Source organism: Parathielavia appendiculata, assembly GCF_033297405.1.
Source record: "Parathielavia appendiculata strain CBS 731.68 unplaced genomic scaffold N657scaffold_1, whole genome shotgun sequence".
NCBI classification, from domain to species: domain Eukaryota; kingdom Fungi; phylum Ascomycota; class Sordariomycetes; order Sordariales; family Chaetomiaceae; genus Parathielavia; species Parathielavia appendiculata.
In genome coordinates this window covers 901,387-918,562 of record NW_026944220.1, presented here as the reverse complement: position 1 = coordinate 918,562, position 17,176 = coordinate 901,387, and the positions used below count along the sequence as shown (strand labels likewise).

The 17,176-nt window shown below is 57.0% G+C and overlaps 9 protein-coding genes across 9 annotated transcripts; 7 read left to right on the top strand and 2 right to left on the bottom strand.

The window, feature by feature from the left end:
- Positions 1–383: 383 nt before the first annotated feature.
- Positions 384–1,866, top strand: N657DRAFT_560654 (uncharacterized protein; the record flags this gene model as incomplete). The annotated part of the gene is made up of 4 exons (XM_062787989.1): positions 384–592; positions 681–805; positions 870–1,562; positions 1,634–1,866. The coding sequence occupies 4 exons, from the start codon at positions 384–386 to the stop codon at positions 1,864–1,866; spliced, it is 1,260 nt and encodes a 419-aa protein (XP_062652108.1).
- Positions 1,867–2,623: 757 nt separating this feature from the next.
- N657DRAFT_676135 (acetate kinase) lies at positions 2,624–3,904 on the top strand (the record flags this gene model as incomplete). Its single annotated transcript, XM_062795875.1, has 1 exon — positions 2,624–3,904. The coding sequence occupies one exon, from the start codon at positions 2,624–2,626 to the stop codon at positions 3,902–3,904; it is 1,281 nt and encodes a 426-aa protein (XP_062652107.1).
- A 1,767-nt stretch (positions 3,905–5,671) lies between these two features.
- On the bottom strand, positions 5,672–6,178 carry N657DRAFT_543490 (uncharacterized protein; the record flags this gene model as incomplete). The annotated part of the gene is made up of 1 exon (XM_062787838.1): positions 5,672–6,178. A coding segment is annotated over one exon (507 nt), but the record flags the coding sequence as incomplete, so codon positions are not given.
- Positions 6,179–6,703: 525 nt separating this feature from the next.
- On the top strand, positions 6,704–7,489 carry N657DRAFT_14762 (uncharacterized protein). Its single transcript, XM_062785951.1, has one exon. It carries the CDS (start codon positions 6,896–6,898, stop codon positions 7,433–7,435), a length of 540 nt encoding a protein of 179 aa, XP_062652105.1. The 5' UTR covers positions 6,704–6,895; the 3' UTR covers positions 7,436–7,489.
- A 2,481-nt stretch (positions 7,490–9,970) lies between these two features.
- On the top strand, positions 9,971–10,822 carry N657DRAFT_14867 (uncharacterized protein). Its single transcript, XM_062785959.1, has one exon. The coding sequence runs from the start codon at positions 10,253–10,255 to the stop codon at positions 10,715–10,717; it is 465 nt and encodes a 154-aa protein (XP_062652104.1). The 5' UTR covers positions 9,971–10,252; the 3' UTR covers positions 10,718–10,822.
- N657DRAFT_14797 (uncharacterized protein) lies at positions 10,750–11,567 on the top strand. The gene has a single exon (XM_062785952.1). The coding sequence runs from the start codon at positions 10,912–10,914 to the stop codon at positions 11,464–11,466; it is 555 nt and encodes a 184-aa protein (XP_062652103.1). The 5' UTR covers positions 10,750–10,911; the 3' UTR covers positions 11,467–11,567.
- Positions 11,568–11,668: 101 nt separating this feature from the next.
- N657DRAFT_676133 (Nop domain-containing protein) lies at positions 11,669–13,615 on the bottom strand (the record flags this gene model as incomplete). The annotated part of the gene is made up of 2 exons (XM_062795874.1): positions 11,669–13,165; positions 13,280–13,615. 2 exons carry the CDS (start codon positions 13,613–13,615, stop codon positions 11,669–11,671), a joined length of 1,833 nt encoding a protein of 610 aa, XP_062652102.1.
- A 371-nt stretch (positions 13,616–13,986) lies between these two features.
- N657DRAFT_607585 (TPR-like protein) lies at positions 13,987–16,309 on the top strand (the record flags this gene model as incomplete). The annotated part of the gene is made up of 2 exons (XM_062790249.1): positions 13,987–14,305; positions 14,376–16,309. 2 exons carry the CDS (start codon positions 13,987–13,989, stop codon positions 16,112–16,114), a joined length of 2,058 nt encoding a protein of 685 aa, XP_062652101.1. The 3' UTR covers positions 16,115–16,309.
- On the top strand, positions 16,197–17,074 carry N657DRAFT_13977 (uncharacterized protein). The gene has a single exon (XM_062785929.1). The coding sequence runs from the start codon at positions 16,279–16,281 to the stop codon at positions 16,732–16,734; it is 456 nt and encodes a 151-aa protein (XP_062652100.1). The 5' UTR covers positions 16,197–16,278; the 3' UTR covers positions 16,735–17,074.
- Positions 17,075–17,176: the final 102 nt, after the last annotated feature.

Genomic DNA, 17,176 nt, shown 5'->3' with positions numbered 1-17,176 from the left:
ACCGCGGGACAACAGCCTCCTACGCCATCGACGCCCCTCAGCAGTCCTCAGCACTCCCCTCGCCATCAACATCGCCGTCACCTGCCCGGATAATCATGTCGTTGTGGACGACTGCTCGGCTGCCCAAACCTGCGCCTCTCTCATCCTCTTGCTTTTGAAGCCCCCATTGGGCCTTTCCCCGGCTGGCAGTCTTAAGGTTAGGCCGGTTATACGACAGGGTTGGGCTTGTCAGCTCCCTTTATTGAGATGGTCATCGGCTGCATCGCCAACCCCCTGAAAGCCGTGTTGTGGCTCTCCGGGTTCCGGTTACGCCGCAGCTTTCACAGAACGGCGGTGTGCTCGACATTCCGGAAAGAGCACCAGCAACCCTGCCGGAGGCGACCATGGCTACATCATGGCGGTCCGGTTCCTCTTCCTCCTTCGCCTCGTCAGCTCTGAGCGCCCCGCCATCCCATGCCCAACATGCCAGCCCCGTCGACTCGACCTTCACTCCTACCTCAGCCGCTATTTCCGCCTTAACCACCGAGTCTTCGGCCCCACAAACACCCCCGGCGCCTCTCGACCTCGGGCCCCCTGGCTACCATGCGACAATGTAATACCTACCTAGTAGCCGCCATGGCCTACTTCTTCCCAGCCCCGACTGCGCAGCACTCTGTCTTCTGACAACACCGGCTGTCTAGAAAGTTATTCGAGCGCACCCCGAATGAGACGACCGTGTACCTCGGCCCCTGGGAGATTGTAGGTGCCAGCCCACGGCGCTTGCTGTGGCAATGCAGTTACGCGGGCGAGGTACTGGAGCATTTCCGTACGTACCCTGCCTATTCCAATTTCTCAGTTGACGGTTCACATCGCTGAGACAAACAGCTCAGTCCCTTCAGACAATCCCAACGAGCTCTTCCCCCACACGCTCCATGCTCAGCATCGTCGATTCGGCGATCCGCGAGAAATGGAGCTCTACCTAACCTTTCTTGAACCGCACCGGATCCGGTACATCACAAGAAACGGCATCGTGCATGATGAATACGTCGAAGTCAAGTATGAGTTCACCACCATCGAGGGCTCCATTCAACTTCAGAGCGACATCAGGACAAGAGACCTGGTTGATTGGTTCGACGCTGACGTCGTCTGGTCCGACACGCACCGCAGGACCGACTCGTACGGCAACGTCAGGGGTTTGGGCACCATCCAGAGGATCAAGCTCTGGCGGGATCGATACTCGACATTCCACTATCTGACATTCTATGCTAACCATCGCCGGCGCTGGAAAGAGTATCTCCTCGACGACTTCGACACGGAACTGCGCCAGCGGGACGACCAACGCCGGCGAGTTCAGCTTAACGCACGCGGTGCCAGGAGAGGCAGCGCATCCGAGAGCAGTTCAAATCACGGTCACGGCCGCGAACGGCGCTTTTCCGCTACGTCAATATTTCGGTCCAGACACAGCAACGCATCCTCCAACGGAAACGCTGCTGCCTCCTCCTCATCAGCCCAAAACAACCTTGACATACGTTATCTCGGCATCCAATTCTCCAGGAACCCTAACATCCAAGCTGGGAGTGATGGTAAGCCTCGACTCACGCTCCATGGGGCCGGGCAGTCTGTCTGGGCAGCAAAAGCTGACACAATCGCAAAGATTACAACCGGTTCATTCAGCGATGGAATGCTGCCCACGCTGCAGACGCCCAATTCGAGGCCACGTTCCCGACAAATCGTGTCGAACTGCCGTCACCTTACGTCAACGGCTACCACACGCGCGCCCCGCCCCATGTGAATGGGATGGCTGAACTACCCTCGCCCGAGTTGCGTGGGACCCTTCCGCCGGTGGCCGAACCGGCCTATGATATCGATTCTGATGAGACTCCATGAAAGCGACCCTCAACGTGCGCGGCCGCTATTTACGTGTTAGAAGGGGGCGGACATGGACGGCGGCGTTTTGCTCAGGTTTTGCAATAGATACCCCAATTGGCGGCGGCATCCGTTCACCCTGCTTTTTTCTACCCCGTGAAACTCGGAGCGGGACCGAAAGCCAATGGACCCCAGGATGTGAGAACGTTCTCAGTGGTAAGCGGCCTACCAAAGCCACAACATCCCGGGGCGGATAGGCACATGAGCAAGCTGCTGTATAATTGCCCCGGCATCCCAAATTTCTAGTCTTGAAGCACAGGTGTTGGTGGGGCCCTGTCAGCAGCTGGGACGGCGGCAGGCGGGTGGCCGAGACTGCGGAGAGCCCCGCCCCTGCCTGAACAGCCAAGCCGGCACGACGTCATACTCCCGGCGCTGTCATCATACCACTTTCGGGACGCCATCCGGCCGCATCCGCAGTACAGCAAGATCGTCTGGTCTGATGTGGCTGCGGGTATAGAATAACGTCGGCCATCTTGGGTTCATCAGCTAGGGGTTTGAAATGCTGAACAGTGGACTGACCCACAGTCAATCGAGAGGGTGGGAGAGATTTGTCCCTCTATAAGACAGTGACATATACTCCCGTCTCGCTTCGCTCTTCCTACACATTCAAGGCCAGTCCGGTTTCACCCCACACCATAGCTTCGCGACTTCACTATACCTCAGAGATTCTGCGATCCCGCTTTTGCAGCTGGTCTATTCAGCAATCAAGCGGCAGAAGATGAGCAAGATTATCTTGGCTGTCAATGCCGGCTCCTCGTCGGTCAAGGTGTCGGTGTACAGCGCCGAGAAGGGGCAATCTCCCACACAGTTGGCACAGGCCCAAGTCAGCGGCTTGACAGCACCTCCGGCAACGCTCAGGTACGAGCGCGGCAACGAAACGGTTATCGAGAAGCAAGAGGTGGACGACAAGGTCAACGGACAGCGAGATGCTTTCAGTCACATTCTGGATACGCTCGTCGGGGACCACGACCTGCCCAACATCAAGAACAAGGATGATATTGGCATCATCTGCCATCGCATCGTCCATGGCGGCGACTACGCCAAACCGCAGCTGATATCTGACGGCACAATGCACCACCTGGAAGACCTGAATGACCTAGCGCCCTTACACAATGCCAACAGCCTGGGCATCGTGCACCTGTGCATCCAAGAGCTGCCCGCCGCGCGCAACGTCGCCTGCTTCGACAGCCAGTTCCACTCCACCATCCCCGAGCACATCCGTACGTACCCCATCAACCAGGACATCGCGCGCAAAAACCGCCTGCGCAAGTACGGCTTCCACGGCATCAGCTACTCCTTCATTACGCGCGCGACAGCCGGGTTCTTGGGCAAAAAACCCGACGACCTCACAATCATCGCGCTCCACCTGGGCTCCGGCGCCAGCGTGTGCGCCATCCGCGGCGGCAAGAGCTGGGATACCAGCATGGGCCTAACGCCGCTCGCGGGCCTGCCGGGCGCCACACGCAGCGGCAGCGTCGACCCCAGCCTCGTCTTTCACTACGCGAGCGACGTCGGCCGTCTCTCGCCCGCCTCGACCAAAGAGCTCCACATCTCGCGCGCCAAGGAGATACTCAACAAGGAGGCCGGCTGGAAGGCGCTCACGGGAACCACCAACTTTGGCGCCATCGCCGCTGCCAAGGGTTCAACCACCTCAAACGACAACGACGAAGACAAGAAGAAGATGCGCCTGGCATTCGACTTGTTCGTTGACCGCATATGCGGCTTCGTCGGCTCGTATTTTGTCAAGCTACGCGGCCAGGTCGACGCGCTGGTTTTTGCCGGCGGCATTGGTGAGAAGAGCGACCTGCTAAGGGCGGCCGTTGTCGAGCAGGTTAAGTGCCTTGGTTTCGCGCTGGACGACGAGGCTAACAAGGCCAAGATCGAGGCGGTGGTGCAGGACGTCGGGAAGGAAGGGGTTTTGCCGAAGGTGCTGGTCTGCCAGACGGACGAGCAGTTTGAGATGGCGAGAACTTGTGCCGAGTCTGAGGAGTTCTGGTGAGCGCGGATAGATAGATTTCCTCACTGTTATGGGGAGGGAGGAGAATGGGCTCAGAAGACGAGCGCTGCTGCAGGGGTTGCCTTGACGGATGTGATGATACTCAGGACTACGAGGCGGGATAACTTGAGACGCGTGCTTCCACACGAATACATGAATATAGACTCCTGAGCATCTTTCATGATGCAGATTTGATCTTGCCACAGTATGTGCACCGCATAGGGGCGTCATTGTTCCCTCCCCATCTAAGTCTCAGAACGACCTTGACGTCGCGGTGGTCACATAAGTATTTCCGGGATCGTGAATGAGTATTACAGTGCCAACTACTACAACCAATTCGATCCCGAAAAGGCAAGCCTTGAGCATAACTATACTCCTATTGCTGTCTTACATATATATCCTCGTGCGCGCTACCAATTACTCCACGAGACGCTGCTCGAGGCCGGCTAAAGCGACGCCATAAGCCTGCTGTCGTATATACAAGTCATACTAGAAGGCGCTGCGTATGGCTCCGGGATTCCCACCCACCGCCGGTCATCGACGGAAAGCCGTCCTAGGCGTGGCCCCCTTTTCCGCCCAGGTTCAATGAATTCATCCGCCGGTCCGGATCCCAAGTAGCCAGACCAGCAAATAACCAACTTCAAGGCCCATACAGGGTTTCCCCTTCGCTGCCGGAGCACGTCGTGTCCTCGGTGTACAGGGAGATCCTCAAGCTCCCTCCCACAGTCCATTTTCCCGCCCCATCTGTTGCCTCGCCGGGCCCACGATCCCCAGAAAGAAAAGACATTACGGGTACCGTTTTTCAAAAGGAGGAGACCACAACCAAACTCCAGCCCTCCAATACACCCCGGTTATATGGATGTAGACAAACCCCCCCACAACGCCGTCCCTTCCACCTCAAATTTGTACACTGTAGCCCCCCCCAAACGCCGTGGATAAACTGAAACAGACCGTCCACTCCCCCACGCGAGACGCCCTTGCTCCTGGTAATGCTGTCCCCTTACCGTGACGGTGTATCAAACCGGACCAATGGCGCCCAAACCGTGTACTTTTTGCGCCACCCCATTCCGTGTGTAAAAATCATCCAAATGGGTTGAGAAATGAGAAACATATGCCACCAAAGGATCAAGGAAAAGAAAAGCAAATCAAATCCAGTGTGTTTCGCAGCCATTCAGCACAGGTGCCTGCCTTTGAACTCGGTACCAGCTTGCGATTTTCAATCTCTGCCAGAAAAAAAAAAAAAAAGCAAGTAAAGAGTGAAGGAAGAGAAAGAGAAGAAAGAAAAACGACGGTGCTTTCAAGGGAATGGCATCTTGCTCATTCCATTTCCTGGCGCTTCCTCTCAGCCACCATGACGAGGGTATCGAGCCTTGTTGTGCCCGAACTGCCCACCGCCGCGGCGGCGGCACCGGAATGGCGGTCTGGCGGCTGATAATGATCAAGGTGGCCGTGCAACTCACGCATGTCCCAGGCGATAGCGCCGGGCGAGGGTAGATCGCCCGGCGACGCGGACGTTGCAGCCGTACTGCCTGGTGATGGCGGGGTAGCTGATGGAGCACCAAGGGGTTCTAGACTTGCTACACTGCTGCGTCTGCTGCTGGCGTCGGTCGCCTTGGACCAGGATTCGCTGTGCCGCGGGTGTGCCGGGGATGACGAGGGTGCGAGGGATGACCCGGAGCGCTTCTGCCGCAGCTCGGAAGCAAGCGGAGGGGTGGGTCGCCCCCCCCGCTCCTGAGAGAGTGCGGTGGGTCGCGAGCTGGTGCCGTTCATGCGCGACCTGTCCTTGAAGTGCGTATCGAGGTGCTGCTTCATGTTGTCGGAGCGCGTGAACTTCTTGGGGCAGCCCGGGTAGGAGCAGGGAACACCCTTCTCGGCCGTGTGGATTTTGGAGTGCCGTGAGGCGTGCCCGGACGTGGTGAAGGTCTTGTCGCAGCCGAGCTCGTCACGGAAGCGGCACGGGAAGCGCTTCTGCGGCGGCTTTTCAGCACCCAAGGTGCTACCGGAAGGAGAGGCGGGGATGGCGGTACGTTCGTCCTCATATTTGACGGATGGGCCATCGTTCAGGGCGCTTGCCTTCCGTTTGTTGGTCGGATGGAAGAACTGGGCGTCGGTGGGGTGCTCGTCGGGATAGGACCGTGGATCCTTCGCTAGGGGCTGGTACCGCGCCGAGAACTCGTAGACGGGCGTCATGGGAGAGATAGGCTCAGCCGTCATGCGGGAGTCATAAGAATCCGAGCGTGACAGCTCCGGAGTAGGCGGTATCGACCAGGCGCTGGGTGTTTTGTGGCCATGATCGGAGCTTTGATAACAATGACCCGGGACTCGAAGGCCATACGCCGGATCTTGCGGGCTATATGCCGCGGCTGGCGGACCATTCGCCCAAACCTGGGAGCTGGAGCCCAGGACAGGCGATCCGTATACGGAGGCCTTCGAACCATAAGTTGGTGCTTCCGGACGGCAAACCCGAAGTTCTGGACTAGTGGAGAGCCGGCCTGGCCGTGAGAGAGTAGGACGGGTATGGGTTGCGATAGGAGGCGGCGTGTCGCCGTCGTCGTTTAGCAGCGTGATGACCTCCCCGGTGGAGCGTCTTACAACCGGGCCACCACCCATGGTTGACAGTGTAGGAGCTGGTCACGGAAATGTGCTGCTCAACAGGAAAACAGAATGGAAGTCGGTCTGCGTTGTAGTGATCGAGCTGGACTCGTTGCCGGATGCACACAACTTCTCAACGGAGGCGAAGGGGTCGGGGGGTCGTGACTATGGTCCTGACTAAGGGCATGTGCCGGCTTGGTTATGGTCGTTTCCTTCGTCTTTGGGGGGGTAACGAGCGACGGTTGCATCCAAACGAAGGGTCGGGTTTGGACGGAGAATATCGTGAGGTGTGGATGGGTAAGGCCGGAAGGATGAAAATCAGAAGCATAAGGCAGCGTGCGCCTTGGGGACGGAGCCCCGGGAGGAATAAATACCTGGCAGCGGCAACCGTATCCTTGATGCATGACACTGCGATTGCGAGTGAATGCCTATGTGTTAGGACCGGGAATCCCAAAGCGCAACGCCCCGCAACTCTACTGTGTAGCAGGGCAGTTTGCTCGAGTGGGGGAGCCCTGCGGAAGTGTCTGTGACCCTGACCCCCTGGCGCATCGTTCAAGGGTGTGGTGGGGCTCCATCTGCTCGACTTGTCTTGGTTGTCCAGCCTTGCAGTGTCGAAGTCACTTTCAAGTCGTCTTTGCTTTGTCTGAGTGCCTGCCGCTTGGTTACCTGGTAATCACTGTGGAAATCTGGCGAGCCGAGTCACCGTCACGGCGTTTCTGCGGCAGGACCACTATCTCCCCAAGCTCCCTCAGACCATTTTCATTGCTAGGTATCAACTGCACAACACTTAGTGCCTTGATTCATTGCACTCTGATCATGCACGTCTTTTCCTGTATTTGCAGGATACGCACTTTGGTAGGTACCTTACCCAGGACGCAATCTCCGGCCGTCCTTGGCGACGTTGTCCCTTGTTTTCTCCGCAACCGTTTTAGAAACCTGTGATCCCCGCGAGTCATCCAGGATCCAGCTCCAGAACGGGTGGGCTCTATGACGATATCTCTTTCAATTGCTGATGTGCACGCTTTGCTGCCGCACAGGCTGTTGATAAGGTTAGCGGTGCACGCTCGACTCTCTCAAGGCGGATGCCGAAAATTCAAATGCGTACTCTCTCACCATGACGCTCTGCGATGGAATCCGAATTTGTTGTGCCATGGGTTTTACCGGCGTGCTGGGCGATGCTGCTCCGATGATCTTCGATCCTCGCGGCTCTCGCTTCTGCATTCCACTGGGACCCCAGCGGGGCAGTTCAGGGGCACGAGGGCATGATGTGACAAGGGTCTGCTTGCGTGTTGCGGGGAGCTCACCCGAAGCCCTCTCGGGGGGCTCTTTTATGGATGGGAATGGTGGCTGCCGGTCATTTGGTCCCTTCCTTGCGTTCGCTGGCAATCCAGCTCCTTTGTGTGTCAATTGGTGGCTCGCTACATCCGCCTTACGGTCTTCTTTTCTACACAGCATTGAGCCGTGTTGCTTCGCTGCCTCCATGCAACTTTGTCACCGGTAGTTGCGCTCTTTCATCGTTGCGCATGGTCTCGGCAAATGTTTACCTTGATTATGACGTAGGCGCTTGCATGGGCCCAGATAATCTAGGCACACCAGAATGTCAACAACGGAGTCCACCGTGAGGCGCTCGCCAGGGTCAAGCCGCCTTCGCTCCGCCGGTTTCGTGTGGCTGCATGGTCGTGTGGATTTGCACATGACGGCGGGTAACTTATCATTACACCTGTTCATCGGCGCTTCGAGCAGCAGTGTCTGCTTCGTACAAGGGCCAAGGCAGACTCTTAACATCTGAAACTGCAATGCGGATAATGGTAAGCATGCAAAGCAGACTCCAGCAACTGCTTTCTCGGCAACTGGCTCGGTGTGAAATATTCTGGCATATCCATCTGCCCAAGATCCGATTTACGATAGTCAAAGTACCTTAACCGTACAGAGTACTCATTACGAGTACACTGCAATGAACCAAGACTTTGCTACTCCGTAAGCAAATCACCACCAGCTTCCATGAGTTTCGAGCAAGTCCGTCGGAGACCCGAAACTTCTGTGGGACAAGGCGGAACTTCTTCAACCAACTTTAATTCGCGGGAGCCTTTAAGCACCCTTGTTGGACGATGCCGTATTTCCGACGCGATCATTACCCGAGTAGTGTATGTACACCGCGGATACCGCAGATACCCTCCCGGTGCCTTGGTTGATCTTCGGTCAGGTGGGTTGTGACGGCCGCGAACTTGGACCCCGAAAGAGGTGGAGGAGTGCTGGATTTGACCATTGCCTGGACCCTGAGGGTCTTTCGCGTTCCAATGCCCTTTCCTGGACCAACAACTGGAACTGGTTGGAATTCAAGGAAGTTGGTACAGCTACAATTTCCTCGGCTTCATCAGGGACATATGCTCCGAGAAGGGTTCGAACTCGAAAGGATGAGATACTGCACTCGAATTTGCCTACGTAGCTTACTACCCTCACTGTACATACACAAACCAGCTTAAGACACAGAGTCATTGGACATGTCAATGGCGGCTGGAAATGCTAAAATCCTGGATCTTGTGACTGTGGTATTCGTAGGCCTGCGATGCTAATCTTCCGCGAGATAGGAAAGTGAAGAGGGGAGGTGTGGCTGAAAGCCACTCAGAATCGAATTTCAGGGTCTTTGCAACATGGCCATGCATAAGGCGTCTGACAGGGGTGATTGGCCTTGTTCCCCATCAAGCCTGCTCTGTTGCAGGATCGAACTTTTGGGCGGCGATCGAGAAGCTCGTGGGCCCGCTTCGAAGAGCAATGCGGAACGGCCCCACTTGGCGTCTTTTCGCCGCTGTCCTCAGCCCGGCCTAGAGCCTCTACCGCCATTGTTCTGGGACTCGGTTTGTCTAGGCACCGTTTCTGACGTCTTGAGGGCACAGCTCCAGGTTAGATCCTAATTGCCCGGAGTCGTCGCCGGACGAACAACGATGGAATGCTGCGGTCTGAGCCCTTACAAGACGCAGTTTCAGCATTGCGCAGGTGACGACATCAAGTCACTTGTGCGCGCGGTTTCAGGATGTCAACACCAGCTTGTGGGTTCAAGTTTGTTGTTCGGCTCGACAGGCTTGGCTGTGTGGGGCCCTGGGGAACACACGACCGGAGAAGGTGCTCCGGCAAGTAGCACCTCAAAAACGCAAGTACTAGATCCCGGTTCAGAATCCATCCCACTCTGACCACAAAAAACTAAGGGCCCGACGCATGGAAGTCTGTGGATCGTGAGAGAGTAGTAGCGTCACTCTTGACCTTCCATCATTATGACTTCCCATTCACATCGCAGTCTTCAAGCTCGCAGCCAGGTGCCGGCGCCAAGGGATAAGCACCTTGATCTCTCCTGTCCAGTCCGACCTGGTCACACCATCTCTCGAAGTTTGAGAGGGACACGTAGACACTGAAGTCGAGCAATCCGGTATGTATCTCACACTGGCAGGTCCTTCTGAATGACTGCTCAAACACCTAAGGATTCAAGAACAGGGAAGTTGGATCTTTCGTGTTGATTTGGCCCGAACCTCTTTCTCAAAATCGGCTGCCTCGAGGCTCGATCGATCGATTGGTGGGGTCGAGGCCGCAGTTCCGTGGAAACACTTCAATCCCTGCGTCCGCCGCAATGCCCGGGGAGTCTCACTCTAGTCACTGGCGCCCGGCCTGCCAAAGCCATGCAGTTCGAAGAACCTGAGGCCCGGAAAGCCCCGTCAGTTCGGCGGATCCTCCTTATCCTCTTTCCCTCAACCGTGCTGGACGGTCTGCATGCATCGCATTGATGAGCACATCGCAGAAACCATATACCTTTCAAAGGCGGCAGGAGGTTCACCCATTCTCTGGTCGCGTTCAACACGCTTGAGCGGCAGCGGACTGCCGAGAAATTTCGGGCCGCTCGGATGCCGTCCGTCGTCGACACCGCCCGTTGCGATGCACCCATCCCAGCCGCTACATGGACCTGAGGAACCAACCGCCATCACAATCATCAACAATTCTATCCGTAGCGGGGCCGGATTCTGCACTAACCCATCCAACAGCATACCACTTGCGGAAGCCAGACGTGCCAGTTGTGGCGGCCAATACCAGGCCACAGCCACAATGCATGGCAACCACACCGTTTCTCTCCCTGCCCGCCCATCTCCGAGAATGAAGAGCAAAAACAAAAGCGCGCCCATCATATCACACCAAGATAAAGAGACAAGAGACAAGACCGCGGATGCCCCGGCCGGCTGACCCCGAAGTTTTTGATGTTCCGACCAATCCTTTCGCCGGGACCGTCTACGACGAGTTTAACCAGGGGAAGAGTGCGCAAGCGATCGGCTTCGTCAAACCATCAATCCGGCAAAGATGGGCAGTGACGAGATAACATTAGCGTCAAAAATAGGTGCGTTGCGAGAGAGCGCCCTGTGTGTCGGTCCACAGAGCGAATGAATGAAGCGAAGGCATGGATGATGGTAGGGAGCAGACTATCAATTGGAGGAGCTCGAAACTATTCAGGTGCCGTCGAACCCACAAAGCCGAGAATAGGTCCTTCCAAACGGGTGACATGGATAGGACTTTGGGCGGTACCTCGATGCTGTGTTGCTGCGTCACAAAAAACGATGTTCATTCACGTTTTGTCTCTGGACCGCCATGGCATTCTGCTGGTGAAACATGGCATTTGCAAGAATGCCATCCTACGGCAGGTGCGGGGTTCTCGCTCCCATTGGGAAATTTCGTGGATGTTCTTTGCTCGCCCATTTCCCGCCCAAAACGTGGACCTCAGCTCTCATTTGGTCATTATCCGACAGCTGCTCAGCGTTTCCAATTTGTGCAACGGCGTTTTGTCAGCGATCAAGCATAACTCACCATTTTGGAGACGGAGGACGCTCGGGATTCGACTCCGCTTGTGTCGATCGTCAGGGTTTGAGCATGGGATCAAGGTTGAGTGCTGTGTCTCGTATTCGAATGTCAGAAACTGCGGACATACCTCCTCCGTATAGCTATGAGCGCACGTCGGATGGAAGAAACTCGCAGCACTCTAAGGACGTTCCGTAGACTAAACCTCCACTAGACGCCATGTACTCCGTAATCATGAGTGCATCACCAAGCAAAACCCCCGCCAACCACCCAGATTCGCACTGCCATGGAGTCTGTATCGCGCACAATCCGCGAGTTTTTGCACCGAGCTTTTACAATCCGTAGCTATGACTTGGTCGAGCCAGTGTCAAGCCTTTTGCTCGGGGGCAGCTCCGGCTTCTTAAAACCACCATTGCTGCTGCTCCCCGACCCACCTCCAACCTGCGTGAACGCACCGCTCTTAAACCACCTGTCCTCGTCCGCCTTGCGCTTGCGGCTCAGCTCGGCCTGCACCTTGGGATCGACCAGCTCCAGGCCGTGTGTCGCCGTGAACGCCAGCGAGGACACGGTGCCGGCCGTGGCGGAGCCGAGCGTCGTTCCCACGCCCGACGTCCGCAGGCCCTTGCTGCTGGCCAGGCTGAGGTTGCCCACGCCGCCGCCGGTAAGGGCCCGGAGCGACGACGCACCTCCGCTGACGAGCGAGCTGGCGCCGCCCCAGCCCTTGCTCTTAGCGCTGAGCTTGGCCCTCGTGCGATTGTCGATCTGAGCGACGCGCAGGCGCCCGTCGTCGCGCTGTCCAATCATGCCCAGGCCCTTGGTGCTGTCGCCCACGCCGTAGCCGACCTCCTGTTCCTCCTTGCCGAACGCCACCCGGTTCTGCGCCTTGCGCAACTCCGTCATGGCCGTCGCCTCTTTGGCCTTGCGCGCGCGGCGACCGCCGCGTTTCCTGCTCGGCTTGTCGTCGGGCGCTGGCAACGCGCGCGCTCCCTTGCTCAGGGGCTTCTGTTGGAGCTTGTCCAGACGGTCGAGGCATTCGTCCTTCAGCCGCTCCCCTTCGGAGCCGTCGCGGAACTGGTGGAAGCAGTCGGTGCGGGCGCACATGACGATCTTGTTGGCGAACATTTTGATGGCTTGCTTCTTGAGGTCGCTGGGGATGCTCCGGATGACGGGTGACTGGAAGATGAAGCCCTGATGTCGGATGCCGACGTTGGTGGCCAGCGCAGCGCTGGCTTGTTTTCTCGAGCCCCAAGCCGGGAGGTTGCAAGCCGGAGTTTTGGAGAGACCGGTGAGACCGCCGGCCTGGTTGAGAAGCTGCGCCGCTGTTAAAGAGCCAATGAGCGCCGTCAGGTTCGGCGCAAATATGTTCATGCGCGACTGCACATACTCGGTCAAGGTCTTCTTTGCCTTGTCGAGCGCAATGACCATGTCGCATGCCTGTATCACCCGCTGAAGCTGGTCCGGCGGCATCGCCTGACCTTTGGATGTGGTAGCCTCCACCGTGACAATCATCAGGGATGGTCCATCGAGGACTGACTTGAGCGACACGCCCAGAGGGTTGTCTGTTGATGTTGTGAGAGCCTTGACACTCTCCGAGTCCATTGGCCCATTGCCCAAGATCGCAACAACCTTTGCATACTCCAGCGGGTTGGTGATCAAAGTCTCGAGTTCCGGGAATCGCACTGAATAGTGGTCTCGGATGAACTTGTGAACGAGCACAATCTCGTTGTCAATCTGAGTAGACAGGCTGTTCGATTGGGTGAGAAGGTGGTATTCGGGATGGTCCTCCACGTTGCCGACGTTGTCTGTCCATTCGGCCGGTTGCGACTGATAGTGTGCGATTTTCTGCAGCGTTCGAGGCAAACTGTCAGGGCTATTGCTCCGAAAAAGAGATGTAAACGCTTTTTCCACAGCTGACAGAAATTGGGTGGACAGGCCAGGCAAAGGGGTTCTACTAACCTCAAGGACAGGTGTCAGGGTTTTCATCAGGCCAGCCACAGTGCGCACGTCGCGGACGCCGGCCAACTGCATCTTCTCGATCCTTGCCTTCGCGCCGTCGTCGTCTTCCAAGGCCGGCGCAGTGCCGCCTTCTAGCCCATCCATCATGTCGGCGTTTTCGTCGGCTTCGTCAAGATCCTCATCGCGCAGTTCCTCCATGGCCGTATCGCCTCCATTCGTCTGCGCGCCGCCCGAGAGGCCAGCCTCTCCAAAGAGGCCATCGTCGTGCTCATCGCCTCCTGCTTCGGATCCGGAGCCCTCGAAGTCCTGAAGGAGCTCGTCAGCGAGTGTCGACATGTCGGCGGATAATGGTTTTTGGCGCGACAGAGAACCAGAAATGATGGTGGTTTTAGCGGTCGCGCACTGTTCAATAATCGCGGAGGGAATGTTTGAGAATGGATGTGACGTGAGAGGACTTGACATGTTTGGCCTCTTGTTGAAGTTCTGTTGTGGGTCCTGATGCTGCGAGTTGCAGCGGCTCGGCTCGGCTGCAGTGCTTGGCGTCCACTGGCAGAGCACGGGCCCTCTGTCCAGTTTGAAGTTCTCGTCCTCAACTGCGCGGTTGCGCAAGTTACTTTGAACAACTCATTCACTGATCCATCTCTTGGGCCACAGCCCCATTATTACCACTGCCACCAACAGTCTCGGAGTATTGCGAACTCGACACGATGGAGTCCGCGCGCGGCCCGCCGAGGGTCAAAAACAAGGCCCCCGCGCCGGTGCAGATCTCAGCCGAGCAGCTACTTCGCGAAGCTGTCGACCGACAAGAGACTGCCATCCAGAAACCCGTCCAACGGTTCGCCGACCTCGAAGAGCTCAAGGAGTACCAGGGCCGGAAGCGCCGCGAGTTTGAGGACTACATTCGCCGCAACCGCGTCCGCCTCGCAAACTGGTTTCAATACGCCCAGTGGGAGCTCGAGCAGAAGGAGTTTGCGCGCGCCCGATCCGTCTTTGAGCGCGCCCTCGACGTGCATCCGAACAATACTCGTACGTTTCCTTGAGCCGCATATAGTTATACGCATAGGCGACAGCCGCTAAGAAAAATTGCGCACCCCAGAGCTCTGGGTCAGGTACATTGAGGCCGAGATCAAGAACCGCAACATCAATCATGCGCGCAATCTCCTGGACCGCGCCGTCACCCGGCTGCCGCGCGTCTCCAAGCTCTGGTACAAGTACTTGTGGGTCATGGAGATGCTCGGCGACATCCCGGGCACCCGCCAGGTGTTTGACCGCTGGATGAAGTGGCACCCCGACGAGGACGCCTGGAACGCCTACATCAAGCTGGAGAAGCGCTACGGCGAGTATGACCGGGCGAGACAGATCTTCCGTGCCTTCACCGCCGTGCATCCGGAGCCGAGGACGTGGCTGAAGTGGGCCAAGTTCGAGGAAGAGTTCGGGACCAGCGATATGGTGCGCGACGTGTTCCAAACCGCCATCCAAACCATCGCCGAGACCGTAGGCGACGACGAGGTGGACGAGAGGCTCTTCATCGCCTTCGCCCGCTTCGAAGCCCGCCAAAAGGAGTATGAGAGGGCGCGCGCAATTTACAAGTTTGGCCTTGACAACCTCCCACGGTCACGATCTATGGCGTTGCATTCACACTACACCACATTCGAGAAGCAGTTTGGTGACAAAGAGGGCGTGGAAGACGTCGTTCTCACCAAGAGGAGGCGGCTTTACGAGGAGCAGGTGAAGGAGAACCCCAGAAACTATGACGTATGGTTCGATTTTGCCCGGTTAGAAGAGATGGGAGGGGACCCAGACCGGGTCCGGGAGGTGTACGAGCGGGCCATTGCCCAAGTACCGCCTACCCAGGAGAAGCGCCACTGGAGGCGGTACATCTTCCTCTTTCTCTTCTACGCGATATGGGAGGAGCAAGAAGCCAAGGACATCGAGCGTGCCCGGCAAATCTACGACACCTGCTTGGGCCTCATACCTCACAAGAAGTTCACCTTTGCCAAGGTATGGATTGCTAAGGCACATTTTGAGATCCGCCAAGGGCAGCTGACTGCCGCCCGGAAAGCCCTTGGGAGGGCTATTGGTATGTCCCCAAAAGACAAGCTCTTCAAGGAGTACATCTCGCTGGAGCAGAGGCTGTACGACTTTGAGAGGTGTCGCACCCTGTACGAGAAGCACGCGCTTTACAACCCCGCAAACTGCCAGACATGGATCAAGTGGGCCGAGCTGGAGCGAGGGCTGGATGACCTCGACCGGACCCGGGCCATCTTCGAGCTCGCCATCAGCCAGCCGATCCTGGACATGCCCGAGGTGGTCTGGAAGGCCTACATCGACTTTGAGGAGGAAGAGGGCGAGTACGACAGGACGCGCGAGCTGTACGAGCGGCTCCTCCAGAAGGCCGACCACCCCAAGGTCTGGATTAGCTACGCGCAGTTCGAGATAAATATCCCCGAGGCGGAGGAAGAAGAGGGACAACAAGAAGGGGAGGAAGCCGAGGAGCGGCCGGTCAGCGAGGAGGCCAAGGCCCGGGCGCGCAAGATATTTGAGCGGGCGCACCAGAGCATGAAGGACCGCGAGCTCAAGGCGGAGCGCGTGTCGCTGTTGTCGGCCTGGCACGAGTTCGAGAAGATGCACGGCTCGCTCGAGGACATCAAGAAGATTGAGAGCCAGCTGCCGCGCAAGACCAAGAAGAAGAGGAAGTTGGACGACAACACGTGGGAGGAGTACATCGACTACATCTTCCCGGCCGACGACCAGCAGGCCAAGAACTTGTCGAACCTGTTGGCCATGGCCAACGCTTGGAAGCAGACTGGAGGGAGGATCATTGGCGGCGACTGAGAGGGTGTTTCGGGGTGACAGAGCCGAGTCAATTGGTAGGGCAGTTAAGGGCCCTCATAGAACAGGAGCCAGCCTGCGCTGGACTAGGCAAGTTGAACTCAGGACCGAAGTTAATGGGCTAGTTTGGGAAGAGTGTCCTAGCAGTTGATGGCTGCACTGCCATAATGAATACATCATTCACAATTCTTCCTTCGCATGGTAAGGCCTATGGTGTGTTTCAGGGTCCATATCGCCTGACCTCGATCTGTGGCTGCAGAAACTGTGTGGTCTCGAGAACTGGTAACGCTTACAATGGAGAAGTGAGCACCCATCAGCCTTGCCTCACATTTCTTGCTCAACCAAGCCGACTCTATTCGGCCCTGACACAACTCCTGCGTCTCCAGTATCAATACCACCCAGGCTGTGTGCCCGCTCCGCACGCCCAAGCGGACTCCATATCTCGAGGCAGACTCGAAAGGGCTGAAGAGCTGCCCCGGTCAGGTCATGGAGTGACTATGCAATCGGAAATTGTTGGGAAGTCACTTCAAGCCCGAGTGTGGAAGGAGCAGCTCGCCCCTTTTATTACAGGCGACATGCTCACAGGTACCGCCGCATCCAAGCGGTTAGTGCGGCCCAAATAATGTATGTAAAATTCATACCCTCAATTACCCCATTAACAGACTGGTCTGGCGAGGTACATCGACTAGAGCAACTCGAAGCACGCAGTTGGCTGACTCTCCAAGTCCAATCCGGACCTGAGCTGTGGGACGAATCTACAACGAGCACTTGTCTCCATGTTTACCTGAAGTTCCAGTTGCCTACAGTTTCATTTAGAGAACCCCACGAGTGATTCCGTTCCAACACTTCCATGACGGAACTTGGTCGGCGACTGTCGCATCTGTCTTCGAGCTTGACAGAAACATCCGCCACATGCAAGAGGATTTGACTGGGGCAGAGACCTCTGTAGTCCTCGAATATGTACGCCTTCCTCTACACTCTCATTGACCGTACATCGCCAACGAGACCATGTGTCTCAGGTCAACCTCACACCCTTTGCCCTCATACCACCCCATCATGAGCGGA